This window comes from Neodiprion pinetum, chromosome 3 (assembly GCF_021155775.2).
Source record: "Neodiprion pinetum isolate iyNeoPine1 chromosome 3, iyNeoPine1.2, whole genome shotgun sequence".
Classification (NCBI taxonomy): Eukaryota; Metazoa; Arthropoda; class Insecta; order Hymenoptera; family Diprionidae; genus Neodiprion; species Neodiprion pinetum.
In genome coordinates this window covers 318,547-338,009 of record NC_060234.1, presented here as the reverse complement: position 1 = coordinate 338,009, position 19,463 = coordinate 318,547, and the positions used below count along the sequence as shown (strand labels likewise).

Genomic DNA, 19,463 nt, shown 5'->3' with positions numbered 1-19,463 from the left:
CTACTTCATTGACCTGAAAAGCGGGACAAAAATTGCATACAATTCCCTCTCAAACTTCTTTTTTCCCCGCGTTTGCGGGAAAAAAAGTATCACTTTTCCTCCGCTAAAGGGGCAACCACTTTTCAAGTCAATAAAGGGGCCACTGTAAGTCGCGAATAAAATCCTACATGCACCACGGGAATAAAACCGATTATCCCCTTGTTACGTAATGTATAATACTACCGCACCCCACGGGCCAGGGGCCTTTTTACCCTCGGATGTTTGGCATTACTCGTTTCCCGTTCCCAATACGCACTCGCTTCGCTCGAACTTACAAGCCTACGAATCGCACTGCAAACTCTACAGGCGGGTAAAAAAGACACACTTCTCGCCCTTGGTAGACAATGTGCCAAAAAAAAAAAAAAAAAATTACAGCTGTTATATTTTCAAAGCTTTACATTTCTACTTCCACGGAAATCTCTGACGCTGGCGTACATACATGTCTACTGATATTAGGAGGCTTTACTTGCCCCTTTATAATATAATAATAATAATGATGGTGATAATTGTATTAGCGATAACAGACTGTTTTATCAGAATCAGAATTATGCGATTACCAATGCTACATTCCCGTGCATAATGGCGTAGGAAAAATCTAATCGAATGAACCTCTAGATACAGATATCGCGCCTGCAGCTACCCGGTGTATATTTTAGTACCCTAGTGTAACATATATATAGAGGGTGCGACGGTAACGGGAACATGCGGTTATATTTAGTAATCGGTTTGTTTGCGTTCGCACGGGCTGGAAAGGAAAGAGCAAGGATGGGGGGGAGACTAGTGGCCAACTCGGAGAGTGCCTCGCGTTCCGTTTGCAACGAGATGATTCATTCTTCGCTTCGACTTATCGTCAGCTTATACATACGGTTTACAAGCTGTATTTATTTACTACCCCGTTTGTTGCTTCTCCAGTATACCTGGTACGAAGCGTATGATACCTGTTGTTGTATAGTGTCTTTAACAAGCGTTCTGTAACGGCCAGATCTAAGTTTGCTGTAATTTATACAGTAGTTGGACTGGCTTAAAAGTCTGTCTTAGCGGAATTAGTGAAATTTCTAGCAATTTGTTGTTTATTTTGCCATAAGAAAAAAAAAAAAAACTATAAAATAAAAAAGTAAATAAAAATAAAAAATAAAAACGCGGACGATAAATGCATTTATTGTTCAACGATCCACAATATAAGTGAGATAACTTGCGACCGTACCGTTCCGCAAACAGTAATATCAGGATCACGAACAAATCGCGAAAAAGGGATCGCAACATTAACATCGGTCCGATCGACCCGATGCACGGGCAAAGATAACGCTGCGGTTCATCGCGAACGCACGTATTACACCTACGTATACGTCTTGCAATTATCAACATCCTACTACCGTATGCTACAGGATCTCATGCGGCGTACCGCACACGTCCCTTGTAGTAACCGTAACGTAGGCACTGAGACGCGTGTACCTAAAAGGCGGCAATCGGCAGTCAGGGATGAAGGCAGCGGGAATAGGACGCGGGCATGGGTATAATAATTGTTATATCATCGGCTCGGAATTTCGCCTCTTGAGGTCGTCGCGCCTGTGGAACACGCGGGCGGTTGGCTCGCGGCGCTAGCGCCGGACTAACGCCGAGCCTCTCCGAGGATGTCCGAGTCCGCGCGGCGCGGGTTCCGTCGACGGGTTGGTTATTTTTACGCGCGGCGCGACGCGGCTCCGCGATCTCGCTCTCGCCCTCGCCGCGAAGGGAGCTCCGGTTATGTTCTTGCGGGCGAACGGTGTCGCGATCCGAAGAGCGTGATTTAGTTCGCCGAGAGGTCAGTCCCGTACCCGAGGTGGTGCATCGAGCCTCACTCTCCGCACCGTACCTACCCACCTACCTACCAATAATTATTCCCTGCTACCACACCTCCGTTATCCTCCACGAGGACCGTCCGTCCCGCGTGGTCGCCCCCCTCCTCTCGCCTACGTGTCCGCCTTCTTATCGCGTCCTTCCGATTCGTCCTCTCTCCCTGTCTCACTCCGATCTCTCTCAAACTTCGCCGGCGTATTTTTACTCACCACCCGACGTTTATTTACCCCTACCCGAATTCCGTAACGACGGGTCAAACCGCGTTCGTAAGAATATACGTGTATTCGTCGTTGCAGATTGACAAACCGATTAAGTGCGGAGTTGTGGTTCGGAATTATAGGCACCGTGGTGAAGTTTTTCTCGAGTTATCCGCGTTGCTGCTCAAAACTACCTACCTGTAAATTTGATGCAAGTGGAGTTGATCCCAAGTGCAGTCGTCACAACGGCGGCTGGGAAGAATAAGCGGGTCTAAGCTGTGTCATTTTCCTCGACAAGGCCAGCTTTCTGGTTCACTCAGTGTTCGTACGTGAAATAGGAGGAGCGGGCTCCAGCTGCAATTGAGCAGTAATAATCGTGAACAGAGTGCGAAGACCGAACACCGAGAGACCACTTATACAGCCCGTTCAACGATCTCGATCCATGCCGTTGCAAATTATCAATTGTTGAACGGACTCGGAACAATTCTCCAGATTGTGCCGACAGAGGATATCTCACCTAATCCAAATAAATATTCGCTTCCCGATTTATTATATCCGCCGGCAACAGATTGTCCCGATGACCGTACTAAACCCGGTAATGAACATGTTGTACGGTACGTCGTACCTACTCACGATTAGAACACGCTACCAGAAACGAAAGCATTCCGACCTGTACTCGTATAATCTCAGGCAGCGTAATTGCGAGCGCGTGTAAATATATCTCGCAATCACAAAGTAATTTGTATTATGGCATGTACATACATACACGCATACAATGAATACAATAACAATAGTTACTTGACGGCTGCCCGTTCCCACGGATGACACCGTAGATCGTTTTAAGAAAGACACGCACGAGTGAATAAATCGGTATACTTATAATCTAGTCAGTTGAAAATGTTTGCGAGGGAGCCGAACGTTGGTGACACCCACGGTGATTTGTTGTACATTTGTACATACGGTAGCTACAGGTGAGCCACGCAACAGTCGCGTGTGCTGGCTGGTAGTGTAAATAATACGATATCGTACACACGCGTATGGTATTAAAAAAAAAAAACGTCACGGTGTTGCGTTGATCTACCTTGGCACGCAAGTCGTACCTGCCTGTTTATTTCAGTGCTAATTATTTGGCATATGCGAGTCCGGCGGATTTGGTGATATATTTGGGGAGGCGGCAAGAATCGCGAGGGTGGAGGTGTAGCGAATGATGGGTAGCAGGTCTCAGCCGACAAGAACGAGGATAACAAACGACGCGGAGAGCAACGTAAGGAAGACCGCAGGGAAGAAACGATCGGCGAGAAGATCAGTCCTCACTTCTCCGTCCCCGTCCTCGCCCTCGTTGTCACCGTCGCCCAGTTCGCCCTCGTCCTCGGCATCCGCGTCAGCGTCCCCGTCCCCCTCCCCGTCCCCGTCGCCGCCACGTGCACCCTCGGCTCCTGGAGTCTCGGCCGCACTCGCGGCACCCTTGAGGACGACGCCGGCACCGATTCCCGTCCCTTGCCCAGGTGAACCGGAACTTCTGAAATCCCTTACTACGGGGAAGATTAAGCGAGAGGCGCCGGATGACGAGATTAAGGTGAATTCAACTTTCGTTACTTCGTGTATAAATTGTACGTTTACATGCTGTAGGTACATACGTCATACAGTAGTGTTCATTGATGCCTTGCGCTTCCGGCTAACTTGTTTGCGGTCCGAAACAAAACGCGAATCTCGATTCTGTACGAATTGTGTGACAATGCGAGAGATTGGGGGTCGACTCGCGTTTTGTCTCGGACCGCAAACAAGATAGCCGGCAGCCCGAGGCATTGATGAACATTGCCGTACGTATATGTATTGCAGGTTTGTCATAAACTTCAATGAAACATAGTTTAGCGGCACTGAAATTAATAACACAGGGGGCGGCGTCAAATCTTTTATTTTTCAAGCACATGGTTTGATATTTATCACCATTGGCAATACACGTTATACATGTCGCTATCGTACCTTACGGCATGTACCGTCTGTATAGATATATTTGTCGTTCTATCGTCGGACAACGTTTACGTGTAGCCCTGGCCATCTGTTAATCTGTGCGTAATTGCGTATATTATAACCTACACGCAAGCACTATGAAGATACGAGATCGAGTAGCGGATCTGGGAGGGAGAGACGGGGTCTCGGGTTACCCTCCTTCATCTGATTTATTCGTAATCATAATAGGCTGAAACACGAGCGGCACCCGGCCGCATCTCGTCATTATACCCGCTGGGTTATATGGCTTATAGGTAGCCGAGTGCTCAGCTGATATTGTACATTCTGTATCTGCGTACATACATACATACATACATACATACAGGTGAGAGTTTTATCAGAATCATTTTTACCTATTCTCTGCGCAATACCTGTCTTCTTACCCTCAAACGGTGCTTTATACTACACTCAAGCTACTGCGGCGCGGTGAGTGATTCTGAATCCGGTAGGTGCTCCTATAACCATTCAAAAGGAAGAAACAGATTTTGATACAGTCGAATTGACTTCTCATTATATATCTTATTATCGAGGCACCATGACCATTATACTTGTTTACACTTGGCATTGAAAATGATGCCGGCATATCGTATCAGGTATAATACTCACCGTACCAGCACTCACCGCGACAATGAGACAGTTTCTACCTCAGACAGTGATACCTACCCGTAACATCCTCATATTCCGAACCTTCTCCTTTCGTCACAAAATCGAATTCGAAATTTCACTTGCTATGTAATATAGTAATACCTATATATCAAAAACACGTAGGTACTTAATACACGTAAACGCAGTTCATGTTTCACCCATGCGAAAGTTGAACGTTGCACGAAACAGAAGTTTGCCGCAATGCAGCGTTCGATTGCGGTTGTAGGTTTGGCAAAAGTTTATTATGGGATAGTTGGCTGGCTGAAGATACACCGTGTCCCGAAATTATCGCATAGAGTTTAAATACCGTAGGAAAAATTTAGGCCTGCGGTAGAGCTCCTATATTGAAATTCTAACAACACTTTTTCAACCACGAGATCTAGCCGAAAGCGGATGAAATTGGATTTGGGGATATTCATCAATTTATTATTAACATTTTACAAAGGTGCAGAGAAATGCGAAATTTGTTAGAGGAAAATCAATGATATTATATACAATGATGCAATACGCCGATTCAAGGAGACAGATTATTGAACACTTTTCTTAACTTGCTTACAAATAATTAAGGTAAGATTTACATGGCAAAGAATACCCGGTCATTTTCGGATACCTTGTATGCGAGAAATAGTGAGTATCGTTAAGTTGTACGTAGTAAACGTGCGCTGCGTGGTGTGGGAAAATTCGCAGTTGCGAGCCAGACGAATTCTGTTGTTTTCAGACTGAATGCGTTATCGTTAAACGCGACGGTGGATATTTCTGTTATATCCACGTATGTTTGCAGGTAACTATGCGGTCCGGTTTGTCCATTTTGGGTCGTATCTCCTTTTCGTAGAAAGTACAATTTTTTTCAACTTCCAGAGACGAGGCATTTTCAGAAACTATTCTTCGCTTGGTTTTCACTTTTTCTCTCTGAAATCACGCGATTACTTAAAAAAGACCGCAGGAAAAAATCTCGCAAAGTCGTGTACACTTTGTCCTAAATTATTGCACTTCGGATGCGGATCCTGCTGAGTTTTGTTACGTCAACGGTAAAATCTAGTTCACCGCCGCAAGTAGTTAGGCGCAGAGATTAAAAAGTAGTACTGGGCGGAATACTTCCGTGTACGTATGTAACGATGTACCTACAACGATTCCCTGGTCGTATGACATAGAGCGTTGGCTGACCATCGCTTCGTCTCTACTACTGTGTAGAAAGCTCTATTGGACGGCAGACTCTACGCCGAGGTGCAGGAAATATATCGAAAGTCACGCATGATTTAAAAATGTTGATAGTAAATTTGAAGAGAATTGTGTCCGCGAACAAACCCGCATCGCAATTTCATTATTATTTAGTATTTTGTAAATTTGTAGAACCACGAAACGTTGTATTTCCTGCTCTGTAATTTTTGAACAGTTTTCAGTAATTTTTCAATATTTTCTACCGACATTTCACGAATTAGCATTGCTACACACGTGCGATGTGTGCAATTGAAATTGTGGCAACAGTTTGGCTTTCGGTCGGGTTTGTTTCATATCATCATAAGATAAAGCGACGCCAATGAAGCGTTTTCCGATTCCCGTTTTCCGTGTCCTATTTCGTATCCGTCATATTGTATCCACGTAGGTGTCGGGTAACGCTGCCTCTAATGAGAACCTGACACTCTTCAGTCCAAGTTGAGCTCCGCTCATTGTCGGTCCTGTCTGTAAGGCCGGTAGCCTGTTTCTCATCTTCCTCGTCTCATGCTCATCTCGTTTTCTGGTTGACTCGAGTAGATGTAAGAGGAAAATACTGTCCAACGGTCAACAGTAGTATACACTTACAGTACACTTCGTCCAAGCCCTCGCGAAAGTGATTCGGAGACCCAGGGGAGAATTCGAAACGATGGCACTTGAACCGCGAGTAAATACGTACCCACTATCGTACGATAGCTGGCTCGGTAATATTGAAGAGTCGAGAAAAAAAGACGAAGCATCGTGCAAGGGTTGCCGGTCCCACACGCCACGGGTTAACGCATTTTTGCCAATCGAAATCGTGCTGGTACCACGTCAACGTCGAGATATCTATGCAGTGTGTGCTTTTCGAACTTGAGAGATGTTCCAGGAATCGCGATAAACCCTAGGTTTGCAACATGGGAGCGTATTGTTTGTCCCGTCACACGGCATTGCGTCCGCGGTCCGTTTACCATCGCAGCTTACTTTGTCCCGAGGTATTTTGCGATGCAGGTATTATACCCTGTATAACGCATTGGTAGGCATTCCCTCGCATTTATGGCTGTAAGTGTAGGTACCAGCCTCGTATTTTATCCGAGACTCATGGGAACAAGTCCGTTCACGTACCTACCTGTATTTGAATAAATTTATTCACTATACATGTAGCTTTTACGGGTACGCATGAAAGCTCGGAATTTCTAACTGCGACAGAAACGTGTTTTCAATTATATTATAATCTGCTCGAGGACCCGTCTTTTTACAAATTTCTCAAACTCCAACCTATACCAGGAAAGAGAGTAGAGGAAAGAGAGTAAAAAGTATGAAACAAAAAAAAAAAAAACCAATAATAATAACAATACTTGAATGCGAAGTCAATTAGTAGGGTGCATGACACACGTGCCATTACGGTAACGGGCATAGGTAGCTGGTTATGCGTGTTCATGTTTATAATGGGTTATCGTAAGAGAGCTGAAAATTTATCAGTAGCGTACGATAGAATGCAAGGAAATTCAATACGCCAAAGGCAACGCGAGATCTGTGCGTTTGTAATTTGTGCAGTATCCTCCTCGGGAACGTACATAGGTATATACATACAGGTAGGTATAAACATACGTCCGATATACCGGCGCTTTTGCATGTATAGATATATCTGTGAACCCATCTGCATTCTGTAACCTAGTACGTGCACACTAATCGTAAGAATAAAGTAGGGGGAGCGTTTATACCTACATATGTTATACTGACAACAAGCGATCGCCGAATACCCGATCTACTTTGACAATTTTTGGTTACGACAGTGAACGCTAATTCATTCCCAATGCGGCGATGGGGCGACCAGGGGCGACTGGGATGATTGTATTTATGATCGCAGTGTATGTCTAGGATATATTTGCGAATCGCGGGGCGACGAAGGAGGAGCAGCTGTGCGGGATAGACGAACAGGGATTCGTTCCGCCGAATAATACACGCGCGGCGCCCCGGAGTTGTAACGCTACACCCGCGGTAACGCGACTCCGGCAGCAGATCCCCGGCAGTCGTGAAACGACCGGCGTGCATATTATGTCTCGTTGTTATCGTTATACATGCAATTTTCTGAGCTCTTTTTACGTGAAAATATATTTGTATCTGCGATTTTCATCAATTTTCACGAATCATCCTTCGCGGCAGTGCATCTTCTGGAATAGATTCTTCTCGAGATTTTCATCCATCTACCTATCGTGTAAGGCGTGTTACACTCGGTGGTCAAGTCATATACTCGCCGTAACACCTGGGCGGAAAAATCGCGCTGATAAGAAATGCCAGATCGATAAAAATTTGGAAGAAATTTTTCGTCAAGTGTACTCCTATCGACGTTGTCATGCCCGCGAGGTGCGATCAACCGGCCGGTCAAATCTGGCCACGTTCTGCAGGTATAGATTTTTATCGAGCATCTGTATCGTATTGTTTATAAAATCGGTGTACCGAGTTACTTGACCCCTGTATTACTGGTAAATAACCTAAAAGAGCGATAAAAAAGATTAGTGTATGTGGGAATAACGTTCCAAGGTACAAGAGGGTAAAATTAATCAAAAAACGAAAGTCATTGATAAGACCCTTAAAACTTGACAACGAAATCGCAAAATAGTTCATTTTCGATGCTCGAATCTTCGTAAATCACGCGACCCCTCGACAAGACGAAGCAAATAACCACAGATCTGCAGGGTAGCACCTTGTTCATGGTATCTGACTATTGATAACAAAGTATCGCGTGTGTTTTTTTTTTTTTTTTCATTTTTTCTTCAACCATCAACACTCTGACCGGCGTTTCATCCGGCATTCAAGCTTATGCGAAAATTTCGCAGGAATACGCAGCAACGGCGATGAGCGAACTCCTCGGTTGGTACGGATACGACAAAGTGGACAGCGGTTGCACGAGGGGGCTCAACTTGGACCACTTCGCACCTCCGGCACCCTCCCGGCATCTCCATCACCTGCCCCGTGCACTGTCGCGGGCCCTCGCTGCCGTTCCCTTTCCACGATCGCACCATTCGGGTTCGAGGTCACCACCCTCGGTGACCCTCGGGGCAGTTGGATCCGCGGAAACTGGACCACCCCCGCCAACCTCGTCGCCGCTCTCGTTGAGGACGGGACCTGGGAGCCCCAGGGCGCCGGAGAGCAGCGACACCGCGCCCGACACCCCCGGTAAGTATTCGATACAAGTAATACTTCGCCACGATACTCGTACGAATAGTTAGGGGCCGTTCAAGTATTAGCTAATGCATTTTTTTTTGCAAATTTTTGCATCCCAACCCTCGTAACAACGATCGGTAACGTTTGCTTGTTTTGCCCGCTATCATGTTTTTTAACGTTAGCTAACGCCTACCGAAAAGTTTATTGGTAAGTCGGTTCAATTACCCGGGAATGGCAAAAATGCCGTTTATAGTCACATACCTTATTGAATATTAATTATTAACACACATTAACATGTTGAATAAAACGTGAATTCATTACGTTAGCTAACGCTTATCTGAAACGTCTACTAGTATGGGGTAACATTTGACAACGTTTCTCCGAATGGCCTACCCCTGTTTTATCGTTAGCTAATACTTGAATGGTCCCTCACGCATCGCGAGTGCTGTATCATTCACCTGTAGATGTACGCGTCTCGTTATAGTACTTGTAACAAACTGGGAGGCGATTTATATTGCACTTATTGTTAGTTTACCGAAGTTGGCGATGACTCGGTGTGGCGTTGCGCTGCGCGCCTCGACAGTTCTTGGTACACACAACATGTATTCTCGTTTGGTTCGAGCAGTTTCCCAACTTCCTTCGTTCTAGGAAACAACGAACCTCTGCGGTATAACCTGCGAGCGAAACCAACAAAATACGCAATTAATATCCCTCTACCTTTTCCTTACAGCATCCACCGCTCCTTCGATCTAAAAGCCCTACGATCACACCGCCGTGAACGTGCGTAGAAGATGCACAGAACCTTATTATACAACCTGGACTCGCTTCAGGGCCGGGGCGATAATTCGGATACCGACAGCAATGTCCTTGGTATGCTATTGGCAATTGGTCGCGTTAAATAAATTTCAGAGGATGACCCCCCTACCGTATTGTACTCGTAGTAAAATCGTTTAGGTATACGCATGTTGTACGGTAAGGTCTGTACGCTTTGTTATACCTTGAACCGGGAGGGGGTCAAAAGTTGGAAGGGTCAGTATTTGGAATGGACAGGGTGGATATATCGAAATTTCAAACATGCGAAAATAAAATAACGAAAGATGACTCGCTCGAAATTGTTCTCGATTTTCGCATGTTCGAAATTTCGATGTATCCACCTGTCCATTCCAAATACTGATCCTTCCAAGTTTTGACCTCCACCCCTTGAACCGATACGTTACACGGGATATACTCGAGTCGTCGAATTCTAGAGATTATCCCCTTCTAGCGTTTCCGATTTGAAGAAATGGTCAGAAACCGAGAACCTAAGTATACCGCGTATCTCGAGTCCTCGTGTACCGTTCAGTATTTATTGCGCTCTCTCGGTAGCCGCGGATGTCCAGGCGAGAGAGAGAGGCCGTGTATAGCGTATCGCGTTACAAAAGCGATTCTATTTCTGTGTGCACGTCGTCCGCCGAGATGGGCACGATTCTTCGGAGGTGCCGACACCGAAACCGAGGTCCGCACCGAAATAATGCTGATTTTCGGATAGGACAATGAACGTGATCACGGCGTGTGATGTGTCTACTTGTGTACCTCTAATTATAGTTGCATTTTGATCGGCTCGAACGAATGGTTTGGAATATGTCGAGCCGCACGTTGTCAGTATTGATATACGTCTACAGGACATAGGTAGACCTAAGCTCCCGTAGAGTAGAGTTTTTACCACATAGGGCAAGTGTACCGGTTATCGCCACGTTTAGACCTTTTCATTTTTCTAAATTATAAATTTACGGCAAGAATTGTGAATTTCTCGATGACTAAAACCAATTGCTAGAGGGTTACACTAAGAAAATTTCTTTTTTCTGGTAATCTTGGAACTAGGGATTCAACAGATACAATCAAAAATGGTTAGTAATTGGGACATGGTCGATAACTGGCTCACTTACCTTAGGTCAATCGTGTGGATTTGGTTTTCCATCGAGCAGCGCGAGCGTTGTTTGTGGTCGAAACTACTTACCTCGTCAAATCCGCGTTACACACATGCTTCGGTATCAGATACGTACGAGAAAAAAGAATAAAAAAATTGGAGGCAGGCTCGTCTACAGAGTTTTGAGTCGCGGTTGTTAGTTGACGGTCTTTAAACCTCCAATTTGATAATCTCACTTCAAATGTGTAAGTCACAGGTATACATGTCAGTTCGTTCGGCATTCGGCATTCATTGGCGTCATGGTCGTATTACCTTGGCTTGACTCCGTAATTTTCGTAATCTGAAAGTATCGGGTATCATCTTGGCGGTGTTGTTGTTAGCTCCTCGGTTTGCCCGCAGGATATCTTTTCACTGCGGAGACAGAGACGAACGAGCAGCCGCCCTTCTATCCTATAAATGCAGCAGCATGCGCAACATAGATATAGATATACATGCGGCGAATATATGTGAACGCAACCCACGTGGTTGTGGGAAATACACGGGGCAACAAGACTGCACCTTGCCGCAGATGCCGGTATAAGGATATATCTATACCTATGCGACGGTATCGCACATACGCAGGGTTAACCATTCCTAACTATGAAATGATTGACCCTGTTTGTTTAGCGTAGTATACCTACACTGTTAAAGATTTCAGTATGGAACTTCGTACACCGTGTGGGCTGTTTTATTCGGATACGGAACAGCGAATTCACCATACATTAACGGTCCGCTCAATTTACTAGTACAATAAATTTACCGCTCAATTTAAGGTAAATTCAAATAACTTTTTTTGCGTTCCTCCTATAAACTTTCGCAAAATCAAAAGCTTTCATGGTAAATCTAATTGTAAGATAAATGCACAGTAATTTACAAATTCGTCACTGCGCCGAATTTGTAAATTTGCAACTTGATTTCGCAAGTCGACAACTTTTTTGTACAGTAAATGTCTAGTAAACTCACAATTATTTTTAACAGTGTTTAGCTTGCGGTGAGCCAGCTGTAGTGTACATGAACGCACCCTCGAACCTTTACATGCCTGTCTAGTGTTTGTACACGGTAGGCTGGTTTGTTTCGTTGACTACTCTCCTGCAGGTCATTGGCGATCTATCCGTCTCGTCGAGTTCGAGTCTCGGATGTCGCGTACCTGTAACACAGTCAAATAATTACGGCTGCATCGTACCCCGTCCAATTCCCCGCGTCAATTCGTCGGCGCCTTTTGTCCACCCGAACCCGTTCCTCGTGGTACTGTCACAGTACAGCTATTAACTAGTTATCCACTACTGTTTCAGGTATTTCTCCTATTAGCATATGTACGTGTACGCTGCGCATGCACGAACGTGCACGTTAACTTTAGCGAATACCGCTCAGAATTATATTATCGAACTCGACGACAGTCTGGTCGAGTCATTTTTAAAGGTGAAAATTATTTGTAAGACATCATTTTGCGAGCGCTTACGAGCTCGCTGACCAAGCGATAAGTACTCTGCTGCAGTTATTTGCCGAAAATAATTTTCCGTTTTCGCCGACAAACCGCCGCCATGCGGCTCACTCTTAAGCGTGGCTTGTGCCGTATGCACGCGTGTAGAAATCCGAGAATAACTACAGTTTGAATTATACCTATATTAATACCTATAACGGACTTCACGTGGAGAAGAGCACGGCAATAAGATCGAAGTCAACCACCGCTTGAATCTGTCTGTAAAACATTCCAGAATGAACCAAGTTACAGGGCCGATAGGGCATAATTGGCGTATGTGTTCGATCGGATTGGACGGTGCCCGCATTTCTTTCAGTTGGATCCGGCAGGATTGGGTACAGCCAATAAACGATCGGTTATTTCGATGTATATTATTTATCATTCACACCGCGGACATTTAATTAACTCCCGCTTTTTGCACCGCTACGCGTTTACAGAGGCTTGCGTTTATAATTTGATAAATAGATCCATTCAACTACATTCAGGAATGTTACGACCTCGTGGCTTGCCCCTAATTTGCGAAGCTGTAGTAGTATTAGTGTATTGCATACACATGTAATCTTCACTACGTAAATCCGTACGTACTTACACACGTGCGTACATACTAGATATGGTCGGGACTCGCTAGCTGGGTCGAGGGAAGAAAACCGAGACTTTGCCGGGGATCAACCATCAACCATCAACCATCCACCATCCACCATCCTGCACCGTCCCTCGCCATCCTCCCGACCAACCTGCACCACCCGGAGACGCAATAGCGAGGGTGTCACGTGGCGGGCACGAGAACTCGATCCTGGCCGCAACCGAACACCATCGGCGTACTAACCATGCGTAAATATACACCAGACCTGGTACAAATACGTACAACCTGGCAGGGATAGAATATACCCACATGGATGCACCTACACCTGCAGTCCAACTACCAGCTAACAGCCATGTAATGCACGCCCAGCTGTAGGTATATTACGTGAGAATATTGCCCGCGTCGCGGCAACGCGGGGGTTAGGGACGCTTCTCGCTGCAAGACCTACAACCTCCGTACGTGTCATATAATATAAATACAGGCACATAATACTGCGTGGGTATATCGTTGATCATAATACCGTCCGCGATATAAGACGACTTTTGCCTATCCTTCTTCCACCTGCAGGGTAGTGGTTTCCCTGCAAGAGACCAAGGCTGTGATACTTGTTATAGCGAAAAACTTGAGGCTTATCGTTAGTATACGTATAACCCCGCGTTGTACATGTACGCGGTTTACAAATCAGATGAGATTTAAAACACCCACGTGAGATGCATACCTCTGAATCGAGAATTTAAGCTGCAGCCAGGGGGACGGGAGGGATGAAGTCGCATACGTCTCTGGGAGCACTCGTAAATTACGTCGTCGGCTGGGAGGGGGGGATCGTCAAATTATGACGGAAAGTAACTCTGAGAAAGGAAGGGGGGGGGGGGGGAGTAAAGAGATAATGACGTCATATGAAAAAAGCGAAATTCACAAATAAAAAATATTTTTATTAACGCGGTCTCGCTGAGGCGCTGCGGCTCGGGAATAGCGTGGCTCCTGTAATCACAGGTATGAAATAAATTTTGTGTAATGCATACGGGGCTTTCCGCGTCAGATCGACCTGACCGAAAGCCTGACCCTCTTCGAATTTGTTCAAGCATCGTGAAAACTTTCTTTTACTTGTCGAGAGTGTTGGTGATTTTTTTTTAGATTCTTATTCGACGACACTTAGACGTTAGCATTCGGTATAATATGTACAGAAATCGGAAACGTCCAAAGTGTAATTAAGTATTACTCGAAAACTATTGATTGTGTAAAAAAAAAATTAGAGCTTTGAGTGAACTTCAACGTCAACATGTGCAAAAAAATTATCGAGGCGGCTGAAAGTACGTAAAAGCTAAAAGAATATTAGTTTTTGAGATTTCTCAAAAGTGGCATAATTTTTGTCGACAAAAATTTCAGAGGATGTTCCTTTCTCACTGTTCAAGAACTTGTGTAAACTTTATCATGGTCCGGGATCTGGTTTCCAAGCTATGAATTTTTTTCAGTATTTGAAAAAAAAACTAAAGAAATTGTTTTTGAATTTTTTATCACGGGCCGGAATTTGCTTTTTCGTGCGGATCTGCAGGCTCTTGGTGAGGTTGGTCTGACGTGGAAAGCTCCATGCGTACTTCTTTTCATTGTGATAGTTTAAAAAAATTTTGAATCGAGAAATTGTATTAAACACACCTAAGTAGGAATATGTAAGAGGGGGGTTAAAACCCTCAAAATTCGACGACGCAATTTGTGGACGCTCCCTCTGTCTACATTTTCACGTTTGTAAGACCCGGCTGACCTAGAGGGATTATAAAAGACGAGGATCGAAAGGGGCTGATCGTATTCTCATTGGATAGCGGGTGTAACGGTGACGGGGCGCAGTCTGGTATCTCGAGTTCGTATTGGTGGCTTCGAGCCTTTTAGTCATAGCCGTTACCCGGGGGCTACCGATGTCGTCGTTCCGGTGCAGAAGCGAAGCGATGGCCGATGCCTGATGGCCCATGGCGATGGCAGCGATGACGGCGATGACGGTGCGACCTGTGCGTTGTATATTTCAAAGTTCGGCCCGTTCGCAGAGCGAGGGTCGTGATTAATGATATGGAAAGTAGATCAGCGCGCGATACAATTCTCGGAACTGACAGCCGCCGCACTGTACGTGCCAGGCTCCCGGCAAATCTTGGCTCGGTTTGCCCCACGCTATAGACATTATACGTAGATTCTAAGTAATTAGGCTAATACCGTACACCTATCGTTGGCCCGAGGCGTTAGTGCAAATGTATAAGTTATTCTCCTAATTCGAGGCTTCGATCAAGTGAATCAATCGCAATATTTGAAAATTATGCTCTTGTAGTCGCGGAAGGAAGAATTTAGCCCTTCAACGATGTTGGCGCTGACTGCTGAGTCCATTCGCCTCTTGCGATACCTGACAGGACATTACAACTAAGAATCATTTTCTACATTTAGAATTAATGCAGGTTATTTGAAAATTATTGTCGAAGATACTCATGAACTGGTTTGTTCTTGCATCACGGGCAGTATACCTACTGCACACCTATGGTATAACTGCATCAAGCGTGGTCCGCACTGAACAGCAACATATTTTCTGTTCATTAATTTCCGTTGTTCGTTCACTGTATATTGTTTTGCTGCACCCGAGACTCACCGCTACTTGCGGTCTCGATGAACCCAGCGATATATGTAGTGCTCGTTATTCACAGACTGTTCATCATTTTTCGATCGGATTGTTATATGATGTAAGTTTCATTCTGGTATCGAAAATTACACAGGTCTGCGATAAAATATTCTATTTCAGTTGCGTGGGATGTTTTTTGTAATTTAATTATTATGTTAACGAGTGTGCTAAATCCGAAAATGACTTCCATTTCCCTCCGTCACGTACAGCATTCTTGCAAAATACAAGGTGTTTGCTTAAAAAGAGGCATAACCATGACGAAAAACCCAACATTTCATTACAATCATCTAAACAATATTTCTTATAAAATTAAACGAACAACTTGTTCGTGAAATGTACTCAACATTCCGTGCCCACTCTTTTTGCCTATGAAATCTTTTCTTCCCTTTGATTCCTCTCGGAACACGCTTCCGCTTTCCATTTTCTGTTCGCCTGTTTGTATTTATTCTTGAGTCTCGAACTATAATACATATTAAATGGAAGTAAGAAATCGCCTTTGCACAGGATTTTCAGAATCAAGAATAGGATACCAGATTTCGAGTTAAGCGGGAGTTTTACTCTAATTGAAACTACAAACACGAGTACGAGAAAAAACCTGGCGTGATGGATTTTTTTGAGTACTTTTTCCGGTTTCAGTGAGTAAAAATTCATAAGAAACGGTATAATAAATCTGTGCAGTTTTTTGGTTGCAAACCTGTGTTATAACCACCCCTGCCCGTCGAAATTTCACCTTGATTTTAACGGCGAGCCATTTTACGTTATCTATCATTGTCAGTATCCTACTTTGCATCATGATATTTTCAACTACCTATACCTTACACTACGTCCGCAGTGATCTTACTGTTTCACTCAAGGCTATGGTATACTCTTTTATTCGCGCACATATCACGTATAACCAAACCTCACGCCGCATGCTGCTGTAAACTCCGGGCTGCTAGCATTCCCGGTTCATCCAAGTCATCGTAAGTATATCTATTTCGTTTTCAGACGGGCCAACGAATTGTTCTTGGTGCGGACGCACCGGAGATAGTTGGGAACCTGGGGGTGGCTCTGTTTCCGGCGGCGGAAGTACCTCTGGTCAGTTTTGCAGCGAGGCTTGTTTCGCCGCGGGCAGACGGGCGGCTTTCAAAAGGGCCCGGACATGCGACTGGTGCAGACACGTTCGCCATTCCGTCAGCTACGTGGATTTTCAGGTGAATTCATCATATCACACACACCTGAGATGATCCGGTGAAAACGGTCGAGTTAAACATTCATTGAGTCTGCGGGTGCGTAAACCCGCTACCATCCACCATTGCCGTACTATAAAGACGACGAGTTGGCATAGCCGCAGAGCCACTGGCTGTTACTCTTCACCGTTTATTACCGTGTAAATTTCAGTGATATTTGCTAACATGTGTGTATCTGTGCGCGTGAATGTGTGTATAATTGCAGGACGGAGAAAGCCAGCTGCAATTTTGCAGCGACAAGTGCCTGAACCAGTACAAGATGAACATCTTCTGTCGAGAAACTCAGGCTCACTTGGAACTGCATGGTTTAACCGGTGCTCCTTCGGTAAACGGTGTAGCTGGTGCCTCGACTGGTTTAATAACACCGGAATTGTGGCTGAAGGACTGCAGGTCGCCGCCACTCAGCCCGAAAGAAGGATCGCTGGTAGTTGAAAATGACGAGGATGACGAGAATGACGATCGGAACGTTGTTGATGAACCTTGCACGGAAGCAACACCATCGGATGGCGGCAGTGACGACAAGGATATAATGACTAAGACGAGTATCAGCCCACCGGCCCGACGCGTGGGGATATGCGACATTAGCCATCCAATGAGCGTTTCGTTCACCAGAAGCAGAATGCGACCTGCTGCACATCCGCGACGCACGGCACTCGCGGGAGAATGGAATCAACGCCGGGGACGAGAACGATCCGACGACGAGGAGCGGGAAGCTGACGAGGAGCGAAAACGCGACCGAGACATGATCGAGCGTGAAGTGATCAAGGAGACGATCAAAGAGTCTCTAAGGGAAAGGGAGTTGTCGCTGGTAGGATCCAGCCTTGTGCCGTCGAGGCAGGAAGTACCGCCGAATTTGAATGTTCGTCGAGAGGTTGATGCCCCGCTGCTTCCGCCTCCTCTACCGTCAGCGATCGTCCCCAATTCTGGCCCAACGGTGCGGGAGCGTGGCAGAGATCATACCGTCGCTGACATACTCGCTCGCGATCCTAACAGCTCTGTTTACGAATCCGCGATCAAGGATCCCACCGGAGAACGTCGCGGCGCTCGGGAGGGCACGATCCATATCAAGGACGTTAACGAACTAATACGCGATCCTCCTGTATCACGCGGTCGCAGAAGCATACGTTACGGTCGCCCACGACGCGTTCCAAGGTCTCCGCCTTGGGTTCGGCGGGAATCGTTGCCGCCTCCGAGTCCGATCACTAATAGGATAATTCCGTCCCCCGTAATATTTCCGCGTCAGTCTCAATCTCTGCCTCAAGTTCCACCGCCGCCACAGCCTCAACCTCTACCTCAACATCAACCCCATCTGCCGTTTCGCTTTCCCCAAATGCAGAATGATGATATTTATTCAGCAACCGGTGTGAGGGTTCAACCGAGCATCCCGCGACCTCCAAGCCACCATCCTTATTCCTTAAACCCGCAATCCTCGTCGGTACCGAACTTTTCAAATAACTCGTCCCTCTTGCCACCCGTGACCGTTCTGGTACCGTATCCCATACCAATTCCCATCCCTATACCAATTCCTATTCCGATTCCCATACCACTTTTCGGCGAATACACGGCGGACAAGGTATCGATCCACAGTACAGAGAGCCCTTTACCGGAAGATCTTTCGCACCGACCTGTGACCAGCACGGGACAATCTGAAACTGTCGTGAATTTCGCCTCGATGACACCGGCGGCAACGACGACGACGACAACGATGACGACGACGCCTACCAGTTCGGTAATTTCAACCAGTTCAACGGCCTCGTTAGCCCCAACGATATGTACCGCAAATGTGATCGGAACACCCTCGAGTATGGCTCGGACGAGGGCGAGGGGACGCAGCAGTACGAAGACGGAAAAAAATCCGCAGTCGGCGGTGCTGCAGTTATCGCCACTGCAGCAACTTTCGCAAACCTCACCGAGGACTGCGAGAACAGTGCAGAGAAAGCGGCGGCGTAACACCGCCGATGCCCCGGAAGTGGATGACGGTGAGAAACTTGAACTAAAACGACGTAACAAGTTCGTCCCGGTCTAGAGTGAGTCGTTAAGGAGCCTTGAAGATTGTTGCAGTGTAACTGCAGGACATTATCACCCTAACGATGAGTTGAAAAAGAGACATGTATATCTATACCATGTATAACCATAGGGCAACGGTGCTAATATGCAATAGTATGTGTACTGTAGTTTCTGAACCATTCTACTATAATACGATGATGTATCTTGTACGTATTGAATGTAGTATTGCAACATCGGACCGCGGTGTGATAACAACGGGTCAGAAGTGAAATATTTGAGCAGCAAAAAGTAACGCGACAAAGAAAAATGTTACGTTAATAAAAGCACAAATACTATTAGTCGACGATTCACGTGTACTCTTTATGGATATGTCGGAAGTCTTCCTTCAAAAACCGCCGATGGCCCTTCTTACAGGATAATATCATCTCTACACACACAGCATACTCTGTTGAAGCTACATGCAGCATTTTGTTTGTAAAT

At 45.7% G+C, this 19,463-nt stretch overlaps 1 protein-coding gene across 4 annotated transcripts; it reads left to right on the top strand.

The window, feature by feature from the left end:
• Positions 1 to 1,704: 1,704 nt before the first annotated feature.
• On the top strand, positions 1,705 to 19,324 carry Sobp (Sine oculis-binding protein). Of its 4 annotated transcripts, XM_069134029.1 has the most exons (5): positions 6,404 to 6,481; positions 8,085 to 8,326; positions 8,759 to 9,098; positions 16,735 to 16,940; positions 17,182 to 19,324. In XM_069134029.1, exons 3-5 carry the CDS (start codon positions 8,777 to 8,779, stop codon positions 19,000 to 19,002), a joined length of 2,349 nt encoding a protein of 782 aa, XP_068990130.1. In that variant the 5' UTR covers positions 6,404 to 6,481; positions 8,085 to 8,326; positions 8,759 to 8,776; the 3' UTR covers positions 19,003 to 19,324. The 4 variants fall into 4 exon arrangements, with proteins under 4 accessions (XP_046474900.1, XP_068990130.1, XP_046474902.1 ...); XM_046618944.2 differs by lacking the exons at positions 6,404 to 6,481; positions 8,085 to 8,326 and adding an exon at positions 1,705 to 3,648; XM_046618946.1 differs by lacking the exon at positions 8,085 to 8,326 and having other exon boundaries at positions 8,739 to 9,098.
• Positions 19,325 to 19,463: the final 139 nt, after the last annotated feature.

Coding starts and splice junctions, on each gene's coding strand:
- Sobp (XM_046618944.2), top strand. CDS start 3,277: ATGATGGGTAGCAGGTCTCAGCCGACAAGAACGAGGATAACAAACGAC. Junction 3,649..8,758: donor CGCCGGATGACGAGATTAAG/GTGAATTCAACT, acceptor AAAATTTCGCAG/GAATACGCAGCAACGGCGAT. Junction 9,099..16,734: donor CACCGCGCCCGACACCCCCG/GTAAGTATTCGA, acceptor TTTCGTTTTCAG/ACGGGCCAACGAATTGTTCT.